Source organism: Protopterus annectens, chromosome 10.part0, assembly GCF_019279795.1.
Source record: "Protopterus annectens isolate FY-2018-M chromosome 10.part0, PAN1.0, whole genome shotgun sequence".
Taxonomy (NCBI): domain Eukaryota; kingdom Metazoa; phylum Chordata; order Ceratodontiformes; family Protopteridae; genus Protopterus; species Protopterus annectens.
Genome location: NC_056744.1, coordinates 1,823,933,950 through 1,823,949,107, shown reverse-complemented (window position 1 = coordinate 1,823,949,107; position 15,158 = coordinate 1,823,933,950). Strand labels below are relative to the sequence as shown.

Genomic DNA, 15,158 nt, shown 5'->3' with positions numbered 1-15,158 from the left:
CACCTAGTGACGTACACCTACTACAACAGTGTCTAACCCAGACAAATGACTGGTGCCAGAAACACGGCCTCAAACTAACTGCTAAAAAATGCATAATCATCCCCTTTGGGGAGAGTGACATCACAAATTATCACATTAATAACAAAGTCCTAAGCATGCAAGCACTTGTGAAGGACCTGGACACCCAACTGGACAGCAATCCAACTTTTTACCACCATTTTGCCTCCATTGTACGAAGAGCTTTCTACATGACTCACCTCATTAGTAAGGGTATTTCTTCCAGGAATAAGTAAGTCACAACTTCCCTGTATCTGTCCCTTATCAGGCACATCATCAAGTATAACGCCTCTTTCAGCATGTACCTCGCGAAGCACATGCAGCAGCTGAAGAGACCACAGAGGTTCCTGACCAAGAGAATCCAGAGCTTCAAAATTCTGTATCCTACACGGATAGACTAAAATCCCTGTCCATCTACTCAGTCTCAAACAGACTCCTCAGAGATGATCTGTGTCTGGCATACAGAGCAATCTCTGACCTCACCTTGATGAAATTGCTGCATATCTGCAAGCCAAACTCCACTTATATGACCTGCATGTAAAACCTCAACTTGGTCTGCAACATCAATAGGACTTGTTGGTGGCCCAAATTTGCCCCCCAGAGACCCCCCCATCTGTGGAATAGACTCCCTCTCCATGTCAGAGTACCTCATTATCCCTCTTTAGGAGGAACCAGGATGACTGGATGGGAAATAGAAAAGACACCCCTGGGATTCCAACTGTGTCTCTGCTGGACAGAGGCATTGGGTGCTGACTATTGGAACATGGGCTAACATTGTCTAGGCTTATCACTGCATCAGGGCCAGTAGCCTAGCAACTTGCTATGATCCTAAGACAAATTCAAACACACTTTCTCTGCAGTATGACATATACAAATAGCTACAGCTACAATGTGAAATACACAACCATCTCTGAAGTGCTACATATATCCAAGCTCCGATCTCTGGAGTGGTATGTTGCAAATGAAATTTTTCACTCACTCACTCACTCACTCACTCACTCACTCACTCACTCACTCACTATCTCCATCCATGAAATGTTGCATGTGTATGAGCATGTGTGAGAACACACATCTCATAAACACAAGCACACAAGCTACATGTACATGTCTATGCAGTACCACATACATGTACACATAGGTTTCTGTGTCAGTTAGTGCAAGCTATGCTTCACACACTCACACACTCACATCTCCATCCATGAAATGTTGCGTGTGTATGAGCATGTGTGAGAACACACATCTCATAAACACAAACATACAAGCTACATGTACATGTCTATGCAGTACCACATACATGTACACATAGGTTTCTGCATCAGTTAGTGCAAGCTATGCTTCAACAACAAGATAAAAGGTCGTCCTCATGATATCTTATCCTCATATTCTAACACTAATGCAATGATGTACCCAGCCATCATTCATCGGCCCCATGATACCCTACCCTCATATACTACACTGATGCAATGCTGTTCCCAGACCCTCATCCCTCGGCCCCATGATATCCTATCCTCATATTCTAAAGCTGATGCAATGCTGTACCGCAGCCCTTATCCCTCAGCCCATGATACCCTACGCTCATATACTACACTGATGCAATGCTATTCCCCAACCCTCATCCATCGGCCCCATGATACCCTACTCTCATACTCTAACACTGATACAATGCTGTACCCAGCCCTCATTCCTCGGTCACATAATATCCTATCCTATTATTTTAACACTGATGCAATACTCAACCCCAGCCCTCACCCCTCGGCCCCATGATATCCTAGCCTCATATTCTAACACTGATGCAACGCTGTACCCAGCCCTCACCCCTCGGCTCCATGATATCCTATCCTCATATTCTAATACTGATACATGCTGTACCGCTAGCCTCATCCCTCGGTCACAATATACCCCATCCTCATATTCTAACACTGACGCAATGCTGTACCCAGCCCTCACCCCTCGGCTCCATGATATTCTATCCTCATATTCTAACACTGATGCAATACTGTACCCCTACCCTCATCCCTCGGTCACAATATACCCCATCCGCATATTCTAACACTGATGCAATGCTGTCCCACAGCCCTCATCCCTCGGCCCCATGATACCCTATCTTCATATTCTAACACTGACGCACTGCTGTCCCCTGGTCACATGATATCCTATCCCTTGGTCACATGATATCCTATCCTCATTTTCTAACTGATGCAATGCTGTACCCAGTCGTCATCCCACAGTCACATGATACCCTATCCTCCCTCGGTCACATGATAACCTATCCTCATATTCTAACACTGATGCAATGCTGTACCCAGCCCTCATCGCTCAGTCACATGATATCCTATCCCTCGTTCACATGATACTCTATCCTCATATTCTAACACTAATGCAATGCTGTACCCTCAGCCCTCATTCCTCGGTCACATGATATCCTACCCTCATATTCTAACACTGCTGCAATGCTGTACCCAGCCCTCATCCCTCGGTCACATGATATCCTAGCCTCATATTCTAACACTGATGCAACGCTGTACCACAGCCCTCATCTCATGGCCCTATGATACCCTACCCTCATATTCTAACACTAATGCAATGTTGGACCCAGCCCTCATCCCTTGGTCACATGATACCCTATCCTCATATACTACACTGATGCAGTGCTGTCCCCCAGTCCTCATCCCTCGGCCCCAAGATACCCTAGCCTCATATTCTAACACTCATGCAATGCTGTACCACAGCCCTCATCCCTCGGCCCCATTATACCCTACCATCATATTCTAACACTGATGCAATGTTGCACCACAGCCCTCATTCTGTGGCCCCATGATACCCTACCCTCAATTTGTAACACTGATGCAATGCTGTACCCAGCCCTAATCCCTCGGTCACATGATACCCTATCCTCATATTCCAACACTGATGCAATGCTGTACCCAGCCCTCATCCCTCAGTCACAGGATATCCTACCCTCATATTCTAACAATGATGCAATGCTGTACCCCGGCCCTCATCCCTTGGCCCCATGATATCCTATCCTCATATTCTAACACTGATGCAATGCTGTACCCAGCCCTCATCCCTCGGCCCAATGATACCCCATCCTCATTTTCTAAGACTGATGCAATGTTGTATCCAGCCCTCATCCCTCAGCCCCATGATACCCTATCCTTATATTCTAACACTGATGCAATGCTGTACCCCGGCCCTCATCCCTCGGCCCCATGATATCCTACGCTCATATTCTAACACTGATGCAATGCTGTACCCCGGCCCTCAGCCCTTGGCCCTATGATACGCTATCCTCACATTCTAACACTGATGCAATGCTGTACCCAGCCCTCATCCGGTCACATGATATGCTATCCTCACATTCTAACACTGATGCAATGCTGCACCCAGCCCTCATCCCTATGATACCCTGTCCTCATATTCTAACACCGACGCAATGCTGTACACAGCCCTCATCCCTCAGCCCCATGATACCCTATCCTCATATTCTAACACTGATGCAATGCTGTACCCGGCCTTCCTCCCTCAGCCCCATGATACCCTATCCTCATATTCTAACACTGATGTAATGCTGTATTTCCCAGTCTTCATCCCTCAGACCTATGATATGCTATCCTCACATTCTAACACTAATGCAATGCTGTACCCCGGCCCTCATCCCTTGGCCTCATTATATCCACTCCTCATATTCTAACGCTGATATAATGCTGTACTTCCAGTCCCCATCCCTCGGCCCTATGATACCCTATCCTCATATTTTAACACTGATGTAATGCTGTACTTCCAGTCCTCATCCCTCGGCCCCATGATACCTTGTCCTCATACCTCGGCCCCATGATACCTTATCCTCATATTCTAACACTGATGCAATGCTGTACCCCAGCCCACATCCCTTGGCCCCATGATATCCTACCCTCATATTCTAACACTGATGCAATGCTATACCCAACCCCCTCATCCCTCGGCCCCATGATATCCTATCCTCATATTCTAATACTGATGCAATGCTATAACCAGCCCTCATTCCTAGACCCCATGATACCATATCCTCATATTTTAACACTGATGTAATGCTGTACTTCCAGTCCTCATCCCTCAGCCCCATGATACCTTATCCTCATATTCCAACAATGATGCAATGCTGTACCCCAGCCCTCATCCCTCGGCCCCATGATACACCATCCTCATATTTTAACACTGATGTAATGCTGTACTTCCAGTCCTCATCCCTTGGCCCCATGATACCCTATCCTCATATTCTAACACTAAATGTAATGCTGTACCCCGGCCCTCATCCCTCGGCCCCATTATATCCTACCCTCATATTCTAACACTGCTGCAATGCTGTACCCGGCCCTCATCCCTCGGTCACATGATATCCTACCCTCATATTCTAACACTGCTGCAATGCTGTACCCAGCCCTCATCCCTCAGCCCCATGATACCCTATCCTTATATTCTAACACTGACATAATGCTGTACTTCCAGTCCTCCTCCCTCGGCCCCGTGATACTCTGTCCTCATATTCTAACACTGATGCAATGCTGTACCCCGGCCTTCATCCCTTGGCCTCATTATATCCTCTCCTCATATTCTAACACTGATGTAATGCTGCACTTCCAGTCCTCATCCCTCGGCCCCATGATATCCTATCCTCATATTCTAACACTGACGCAATGCTGTACTCCGGCCTTCGGCCCCATGATACATTATCCTCACATTCTAACACTGATGCAATGCTGTACCCAGCCCTCATCCCTCTGTCACATGATATGCTATCCTCACATTCTAACACTGATGCAATGCTGTATCCAGCACTCATCCCCATGATACCCTATCCTCATTATTCTAACACTGACTCAATGCTGTACCCAGCCCTCATCCCTCGGCCCCATGATACCCTGTCCTTATATTCTAACACTGATGCAATGCTGTACTCAGCCCTCCTCCCTCGGCTCCATGATACCCTATCCTCATATTTCTAACACTGATGTAATGCTGTATTTCCAGTCTTCATCCCTCAGTCTCATGATATGCTACCCTCACATTCTAACACTAATGCAATGCTGTACCCCGACCCTCATCCCTTGGGCTCATTATATCCTCTCCTCATAGTCTAACGCTGATGTAATACTGTACTTCCAGACCACATCCCTCAGCCCCATGATACGCTATCCTCGCATTCTAACACTGATGCAATGCTGTACCCAGCCCTCATCCCTCGGTCACATGATACGCTATCCTCACATTCTAACACTAATGCAATGCTGTACCCAGCTCTCATCCCTTGGTCCCATGATACCCTATCCTCATATTCCAACACTGATGCAATGCCCTATGGCAGCCCTCATCCCTCTGCCCCATGATATCCTATCCCCCATCATCAGTATAGGGATCTCTTTTCTAACACTGATGTGAAATTGTACCTTGGCTCCACTGAAGTTACATCCCACTACCACCCTCTAACACTGATGCAAGTGTGCACCTCTACTCCTACTCCCTGACACCCTAAAATGATATCCAGTAAAAGGACCTCTAGTCTACAATCAAATGAATGTTGAACCCCTGCTAACAGCACTATAGCTTCTCCTCCATTCTCAGTATAACGGCCTATGCGATAAACACTGATATCTGGCTGTACCTCCGCTGCTAGAACTACTTCATCTGACCCTCACACTCAGTATACGGGTCTCTGTCCAACCGCTGATATGAAGATGTACCTCACCTGTCAGCACCATTACATCCCACTCCCACCGTTGGCATAATTTTCTTCCAACATGGACAAAATGTGGCAGCTCATTTCCTAGTACCAGGATACTGCACCCCTGCTTTCAGTGCAAGTATCTTTATTCTAACACTGACACTGCACCCCTGCTTTCAGTACAAGTATCTTTATTCTAACACTGACACTGCACCCCTGCTTTCAGTGCAAGTATCTTTATTCTAACACTGACACTGCACCCCTGCTTTCAGTACAAGTTTCTTTATTCTAACACTGACACTGCACCCCTGCTTTCAGTGCAAGTATCTTTATTCTAACACTGACACTGCACCCCTGCTTTCAGTACAAGTATCTTTATTCTAACACTGACACTGCACCCCTGCTTTCAGTACAAGTATCTTTATTCTAACACTGACACTGCACCCCTGCTTTCAGTACAAGTTTCTTTATTCTAACACTGACACTGCACCCCTGCTTTCAGTGCAAGTATCTTTATTCTAACATTGACACTGCACCCCTGCTTTCAGTACAAGTTTCTTTATTCTAACACTGACACTGCACCCCTGCTTTTAGTACAAGTATCTTTATTCTAACACTGACACTGCACCCCTGCTTTCAGTAAAAGTATCTTTATTCTATTTATTGTATTTTAATTGATAGTTGCTTTAAATGAGCCTTTCAAACAGATGTATGCAATGAAAACTACAAACTAATGAATTTTTATTGGTTGGCTTAAACCACATGAGAGTATATTAAGTGTTTTTAGATATTTTATGGTTGTCTGATGAAGTCTTACATGCTTGTGGAGACGAAAACGCACACTGTGTATTTTAAAAGCGTTTACGTTTTCTGTGATTTGTTTCCTTGCATTTCAATAAAGCGATCTGGTTTATTAGCTGGTGGACTGCCTCCGTGATTTTGGATTCACTACAAGTATCTTTATTCTAACACTGATACTGCACCCCCGCTTTCACTACAAGTATCTTCATTCTAGCACTGATACTGCACCCCTGCTTTCAGTGCAGGTATATTTATTCCAACACTGATACTGCACCCCTGCTTTCATTGCAAGTATCTTTATTCTAATACTGATACTGCACCCCTGCTTTCATTGCAAGTATCTTTATTCTAATACTGATACTGCACCCCTGCTTTCAGTACAAGTATCTTTATTCTAACACAGATGTAAAGATGCACTTCATCTCTTGCTCCCAGATATCCCATACTCAGTCTTGGTAAAAGGTTCTCTATTCTAACACGAATGTCAGGCTTTGCCACGTCTCCCAGATGTACAATATCCCACCCCAGCCTTCATATAAGGGTCAGTGTTCCAACACTGAATACAATGTGCATCTCAGCTCACAGCTCCAACACAAGCCACCTCATACTCTTGATATAATGGTCTCTGTTCTAACACTATCAGGATTAATCCTGAATACTAGCTCAGTGTTTCTCTGAATATTTTTTTTTCTAACACTGATATAAGGATGCATCTCAACTCCCAGCTCAGTAACTCCCGGTATAAGGATTTCTATTCTAACACTTATACAAGGATGTATCTTAATCGGTATAAATGTTTTTCTTCTAACACTGATACAGGGCTGCCATACCTCAGTTCTCAGCTTCAAGAAACTTGACTCTCATTCTCAGTGTACAGCTCTCTGCTACCCTAAGCTGCACTTGTATGGGGCTACTGGGTTATGGTACTAGAAAAACATTTGACAGCATCATGTTCATATTCTTAGTAGCAATATAGTTCCGTTCTCACCTGGGGCTTTTACTGTCTCTGCACCAACACGGGCGGCCATACTAAGGGAGTCCTTCCCACCATCCACTGCAATGTGGAGCTCTCTCATGACGCTGCACATGGCTACACAGGCCTCATACAGAGCGTTACCCTCCCCTGGTAACTTTGCTGGCCACATCCAGTTCCCACTACATTTGACATCCTAGAAAAAAGAAAACAATTAAAAAGCATCAAGTTTTTTTATTTTTGTAGTTGTATAAGTAACTACACAGTGGAAGGAGCAGCAATGTAACGATTCACACCTTTGAAAAAAAAAATGATTAAGGCAATTTAGAAGGGGTTACCGAGGCAGTATAGGATCTGCAGACTGCCTAAGGAGAAAAGGTGATTGAAACTTAGCATGCATACCTTTTAGAAAAGGAGAGAGAGAGAAGGCTGAAAACCATCTTCACACATCTTAAAGGCTTCAATAAAAAGTTCAGGAGGGCAGCATCTTACAGAATGGAAATACATATGGAGAAAGGGACACAATATGCAAACATAAGCAATAACAGGTGGCGCTCTTCTAAATGATGTAGTATCCAAAATAAATAAAAGCATTCATAAACACTCCAAATATTAAATCTTCGAAGAAATTTATGAATATAACTTTCTATTCATTACAATGCTATGCAGGTATGATGGATCTTTACCTGCATAATCAAAATAATGCCACTTGAAATTACGGAATTACAATAAATATCCTTCAACTAAATTGTATCACATTTCGAAAAATACAACCAATGCCTGCTTCAGATGTTATCTCTAAAATACCAAAGTCTTGCCAAAAACAGGAAAGCGTGTAGATAGAATGGCAACGCTAACTGTTCACTTTCCAATTTCTTTCAAGCAAAGGCAACAACCAATTCTATCTTGTTATTGTTTCCTGCCTTTATTAAGTATGTAAATTAGATGCTCCAATCCTTCATTTTGATTGAATGTATATTGTGTTATTGATGGTAATGCGAGCAAAATAAGTATTCTTCCATTTTCCTTTAATGCACAAGACCAATAACAGGTGACCAACATACCTGCATAGCACTGTAATGAATAGAAAGTTATATTCCTAAATTTCTTCAAAGATTTAATATTTGGAGTGTTTATGAATGCTTCTATTTACTTTGGATACTACATCATTTAGAACAGCGCCACCTGTTATTGGTCTTGAGAATTAAAGGAAAATGGAAGAGTAATACTCACTTTGCTCATATTATCATTAATACAATATACGTCCAATCAAAATGAAGGACTGGAACATCTAATTTACATACTCAATAAAGACGTGAAACAGAAGCATAGAGCTGATTATATGCAAATTAATCTTGAAATAAGATAGGATTGGATGCTGCCAAGTATTCATCAATGGTGATTGGTTAAAAAGTATAGAATTTCATATTTAAAAGGAAATGGAAGTCCCTAGTGTCTTGTACGATCTGAGGAAGACAACAGTCAAAAGCGCTTATCGGATATCTTCAAGGGACAGTTTTGAGCTTTTCTATTTTTCATTTTATTTTCAAGTCGAAGTTTTATTCATATTAAAGGACTACATTTTAATTGGAACACTTGTGGATTTCGTTGATTGACCATCCTTGGGTGGATTTTCTGTCTTTTTTCTGCCAATATTGACTGTTTTTGTGACAGACCACCTTTAGCGTTTGGGAGTTATTTATTCATCGATTTTTAAGAATAAGGGTGATGTGCAGAGCTGTAGTAATTCCAGAGGGATTAAACTGATCAGTCACAGCATGAAGTTATGGAAAAGAGTAGTGGAAGATAGGTTAAGAAGGGATGTGATGATTAGTGAACAGCAGTATGGTTTCATGCCGGGAAAGAGCACTACAGATGCAATGTTTGCTCAGAGCGTTGATGGAGAAGTACAGAGAATGTAAGGAGGAGTTGCAATGTGTTTTTGTAGACTTGGAGAAAGCATATGACAGGGTGCCTAGAGAGGAGTTGTGGTATTGTATGAGGAAGTCAGGAGTGTCAGAGAAGTATGTAAGAGTAGTACAGGATATGTACGAGGGTAGTGTGACAACGGTGAGGTCTGCAGTGGGAGTGATGGATGCGTTTAAGGTGGAGGTGGGGTTACATCAAGGATCAGCTCTTAGCCCTTTCTTATTTGCAATGGTGATGGACAGGCTGACAGACGAGATCAGACAGGAGTCCCCATGGACTATGTTTGCAGATGACATTGTGATCTGTAGTGAGAGTGGGGAACAGGTGGAGGAGACCCTGGAGATATGCTCTAGAGAGAAGAGGAATGAAGGTCAGCAGGACTAAGACAGAATACATGTGTGTGAATGAGAGGGAGGATAGAGGAATGGTGAGGATGCAAGGAGTAGAGGTGGCGAAGGTGGAGACCCTGGAGAGATGGAGATATGCTCTAGAGAGAAGAGGAATGAAGGTCAGCAGGACTAAGACAGAATATATGTGTGTGACTGAGAGGGAGGATAGAGGAATGGTGAGGATGCAAGGAGTAGAGGTGGCGAAGGTGGATGAGTTTAAATACTTGGGGTCAATAGTTCAGAGTAACGGTGAGTGTGGAAGAGAGGTGAAGAAGAGAGTACAGGCAGGATGGAGTGGGTGGAAAAGAGTGTCAGGAGTGATTTGTGACAGACGAGTACCTGTAAGAGTGAAAGGGAAGGTCTACAAGAGGGTAGTGAGACCAGCTATGCTGTATGGGTTGCAGACAGTGGCATTGACAAAAAGGCAGGAGTTTGAGCTGAATGTGGCAGAGTTAAAGATGTTAAGATTTGCACTGGGTGCGACGAGGGTGGACAGGATTAGGAATAAGTATATTAGAGGGTCAGCCCAGGTTGGAAGGTTTGGAAACAAAGCCAGAGAGGCAAGATTACGTTGGTTTGGACATGTGCTGAGAAGGGATGCGGAGTATATTGGGAAAAAGATGCTAAGGATGAAGCTACCAGGTAACAGGAAAAGAGGAAGGCCTAAGATAAGGTTTATGGATAAAGTGAGAGAGGACATGCAGGTGGTTGGTGTGACAGAGCAAGATGCAGAGGACAGGAAGAAATGGAAACAGGTGATCCGCTGTGGCGACCCCTAACGGGAACAACCGAAAGATGATGATGATCAATGGATAATTGTGGTGTTAGAGGATTTGATAGAAAAGGTGGTTTTGTGCTGAGAAAGGGAACGGGGGAGGAAACAACCGAAAGATGATGATGATCAATGGATAATTGTGGTGTTAGAGGATTTGATAGAAAAGGTGGTTTTGTGCTGAGAAAGGGAACGGGGGAGGAAGAGTAGGAGTTTAGTCTTTTTTGGGTTAAGGATGAGTTGACTGTCTGATAGCCATTTTTCAGTGGATAGGAGGGCTTGCTGAGTGAGGGTATGGAGCTCAGAGATACATTTTGAGATGGAGATGAATGTAGAGTTATCTGCATATTGAATAAGGGTAGATTCTTTGCAAGATGTGAAAAGGTCATTGGTGAAAATATTAAACAGAAGGGGACCCAGGATGGAGCCTTGAGGCAGCTCAGTTGGAACAGGGAGGAAAGGAGAGGAAGAAGAGAGCCATTTAATGGATTGCTGCCTACTGGATAAGTAGCCAGAAAACCAAGCTAGGGAGGTGGGAGATAGGTTGAGATTGGCGAGCTTAGAAAGCAATAAAGGATGTGAGACTGTATTGAAACCTTTGGAAAGGTCGAGGAAGAGACAGGATGCGAGTTTGCTGTTATCAAAAGCCTTGGCGATAGTGTGGGCGAAAGAGAGTAGAGCAGTAGTTGTGCTATGGTTGGGGCGAAAACCGTGTTGTGTGGGAGTGAGTAGGTTGCGCTGGAGGAGGTGATTTAGGAGCTGAGTATGGATGCATTTCTCTAGGATTTTAGAGAGGGGGGAAAGGATGGCAATTGGACGGTAGTTAGCAGGGTCTGTAGAATTCTCACCTTTATGTAGGGGAATAGTAAAGAAGGATTTCCATAATGTAGGCACAGTGGATTCAAGGATAGATCTGTTAATTAGTATAGATACAGGGTAGGCAATAGAATCAGCAAGTTTGAGGAAGGAAGGAGGTAGGTTATCAGTGGATGGCGAGCAGGGTTTGAGCTTAAGGAGAGATCTGATGTATGAAGTGGAAATGGGGTGAAAGGAAATATGAGTTGTGTTTGGGGGGTTGGAGGAGAAGGTACTGAAGTAGAGTTAGAGGGTAGGAGATTCTGTATGGAGTTAATGGAGTGTTGATTGAGGAGGGTAGTAGTTTCCTGAGGGGATGTATTTGGGTAGGGGGAGGGGTTACAGGGACTACCTGGAGACAGAATCTTGTTCAGGGTTGACCAGAATTTACAAGAGTTGGATTTATTGTTGAGTTGAGCTGAGCTATAGTAGGACTTTTTGTCATTTGTATGTTTTTTTTTTGTTAGGTTTCTTAGTTGTCTAAATTTGAGTAGTAGGGGAAGTTGTTTTGTTTTGGTCCAGGCTTTCCAAGCACTGACTCTTTGCTGCACAAGGGACCTAGTTTCCCTGGAAAGCCATTGTAAGATTATGCTCAACAATATACTAAGGTTGAAAGTAACTTTGCTACAAATATGCAACATAAATAAGGAATAAGATGAAGCTTGCTTAAATGCAGAAAAAGAGTTTAGTAATATGTGATTAGCATCCATACTAAATGATTGTGGCTTAAAAAATAAGGAACCTGCTTATGAGTGTATTACACACACATCAAGAAAGCTGACTTCTTACAGACATGACAAGAATGTAATTTGCTTTCTTTAAAGAACTGACAATAGGACATGTTTTTCTAAGAAAGTTTAAAAATATGCTTTTCTAATCTACAAGGTGTTTCCTTGAAGACATATTACTTATCAGCATTTGCACAACAGATGTGTCAGCATTTGCGTCATCAAGGCAGTATCTTTCCAAAGCCAAGAGGGAGTGTTTAACTAAAAATGTATATAAAGTCTGTATTATATCCAGTTATGCTGGGGGTATTGGTAGGGACACATCTGTCCTGAGGTAAATATCTCTCACATCATCTGTACTATATGAGAAGTAATTAGAACATTTTCTGAAGCTGTAACAGAAGTACGTGTGGTTTATTATAAAAGTTATTGGTTACTGCTCTTAAAGACAGGTGCTGCAAAGTATATTCTCTCCTCAGTGTATATTCTGCAAGTTTCTGTATGCAACAGACTGTGAATGCAACTATAACCAGACTTTGATTTCAGCAGAATCCAGCCAGCAAAACTGAGTGTCTTAAGAAGACTTCAAATCCATCAAGTAAGCAGCAGAGTAACAACACAGTGCTTTAGCACCTTAAAATTAAATTTTCAGCCATGGAGCATGATTTGATTTTATTCTGATCTTTCTAGCGGGGGCTAGAGAATTCAAGTATTAAGGAAGATGCTATTGAATGTACTTACAGCATCACTGAGAGGGAGTTTTTTTTTTTTTTTTTAAGTATGAACCAGTCTGTGTTAGAAAGAGTAGAGTTGAATTGCGAGGCATCAAAATGGGATAGTTTATGGCAGTCTTTGACCAGGTGAGTTTTGGGAGTTTGGCAGGAGTATCTTAAGACAGAGGTAGGGAGATGGTCACTACGGGAGTCTAGTAAGGTAGTGGGATTGTGGTAGTGGTGAGGGCAGTTGGTAAGGATCCAGTCAATAGTTGAGCTAGACGAGGAATGTTTGTGGAAGCGGGTGGGGGATGAGATCAGTTGATGGAAACCATGTAAGTTAATACTGAGTTGAGGAGAGCTGGTAGTAAGTTTGGACCAGTCTATGTTCATATCTCCTAGGATAAGGGTTTCATAAGGTATGGTGAGGGAGAACCAGGACAGGATATTCTCTAGGACAGGCAGGTTATTTCCTGGAGGGAGATGGATGGAAGCAACTGCAAATTTTTTATGGGGGTTCAAGGGGCAGTTTAAGATAAGTTCAGTTGAGTGAAAGTCAGGAATGGATGAGGGTAGGGGTGAGAGGTTTGAGCTGGAGTAGAGGATGGCAATGCCACCTCCCTTTTTGTAGAATCTATCACAGCGATAGATGTTGTAGCCTGGTGGGAGAATCTCGCTATTGGAAATGTGCGGTTTGAGCCAAGTTTCTGACAAAGAAAGAATATGACAGCTGGTATGAGATATCCATGTGTGAGAGTCCGTGATTTTGTTAGTTAGGCTCTGAATATTTAGTGTGTGTATAGTTCGGTATTTAGATGGGGGTATGTTTTGTATATGGGGATGAAGGTGGGGCGAAGTGCATTGGGAAGAGGCGGGTGGGAATACTGTTGGGGGATGTTGTGGTGAGGAAGTGGGGCCTGGGTTGGGATGGATGTCACCAGAGCAAAGAAGGTTATTTGGAAGAAGAGAGAGTATAGTAATAGGTTGGTGGATTTTATAAAGCTTTGGTTTAAGATTGCTAGTTGGTTTAAAGATTTGGAATATAGTGTGTTTGTATAAATATGTGGTGGAGAAGTTAAAATAGGGTTGGGGAAATAGTTACAGAGGTAGGAGAGAGTGGGAGTGGATTGTCAAGTGTCGGAGTGGAAGGAGGTAGCAGCTGCAAGAATAAGGAGGAGTAAGGTAGGAATGAGAAGGTGTTTCATATTTAAGTCTAGAGGGGTAGGAACTTAGAGAGTCGAAGGTCAGGAAGTAATGGAAAGTACGAGTACGGCAGTTGAAGGGTGTAGTTTTGGCAGGAAGTAATTAGAGATTGTCAGATGGGACAGGAAAGGGAGGGAGTGGTTAGTATAAAGGAAATTGTTGCAGGGGTGGGTGGGAATGGCAGTAGGGTAGGAGAGCGGAGTGAGCCCGAGTGTAGCGAGGGCAAATAGAGTGGGGCTAGACCCACCACTAGGACTGAAAACAGTGGCACTAAGACCAAATAAAACTATCAACCATGCAGTACTACAATAGGTAAGTACGTAAACTGCAAATGTTAAGAAAACAGCTTAGAAGTACTGACAGGGGGAAGTATTAGCAGCTCTGCTGAAGTCTGAGGACACACTGAGCTGCAAGCTTTAATATTAAGTTTGATATAGCACAGGGGACAGGCCTGAGAAGCTTATAGTGCAGACAAAGTTAATCTGTCTCTGCAGTTACACCATAGGGGAGTAATTTACCTGGATGTCTGCTGCCATCTAGTGGTTGAAAAAACAAATAAAATGACACTGTATGTAATTGTGGACGTGAAAGGGGAAAAAAGGCTACCAAGGGCAGTAATTACAAATAAGGTCTGATAGTTGTCTTGCGAGTGTGCACCCCTGGGCTAATTAAACAGTAGATAGCTTAGGCTGAAATACATTAAATATGCATCATGCTGCTACAGTAGTAAGATATAGATAAGCACGTACACTGAGCTCTTGAGTGATGAGGTCGGGCTGAGACAGGTTTTATAATTGCTGGAGGAAAAGCCCATGCAGGAGAAGTAATTCCTGAAGGGAGTTTTTCACTGATAGGGGAGGCAACCCGAGCACATGGAGACTAGCAGATGAGCACACTCACAGGGGAAAACAAGAACACAGGGTCAGTGGATCAGGACAGCAAGAGGGATTTTACATCACCTTGTGCAGGTCACACATCAGTCCTGATTAGTCCTTACTACCTGTGACAGAGCTCAGATGTAACCTGTCTCATGCAGC

General features: G+C 43.4%; 1 protein-coding gene across 4 annotated transcripts in view; it reads right to left on the bottom strand.

Annotated features, from left to right (window-relative positions):
• PFAS (phosphoribosylformylglycinamidine synthase) overlaps positions 1–15,158 on the bottom strand; it is a 517,919-nt gene that overhangs the window by 262,724 nt on the left and 240,037 nt on the right. For all 4 annotated transcript variants that reach the window (XM_044086680.1, XM_044086681.1, XM_044086677.1 and 1 more), the window contains one exon: positions 7,548–7,728. In XM_044086680.1, the coding sequence (XP_043942615.1) occupies positions 7,548–7,728 (181 nt within the window). The remainder of the gene's footprint in view (positions 1–7,547; positions 7,729–15,158) is intronic.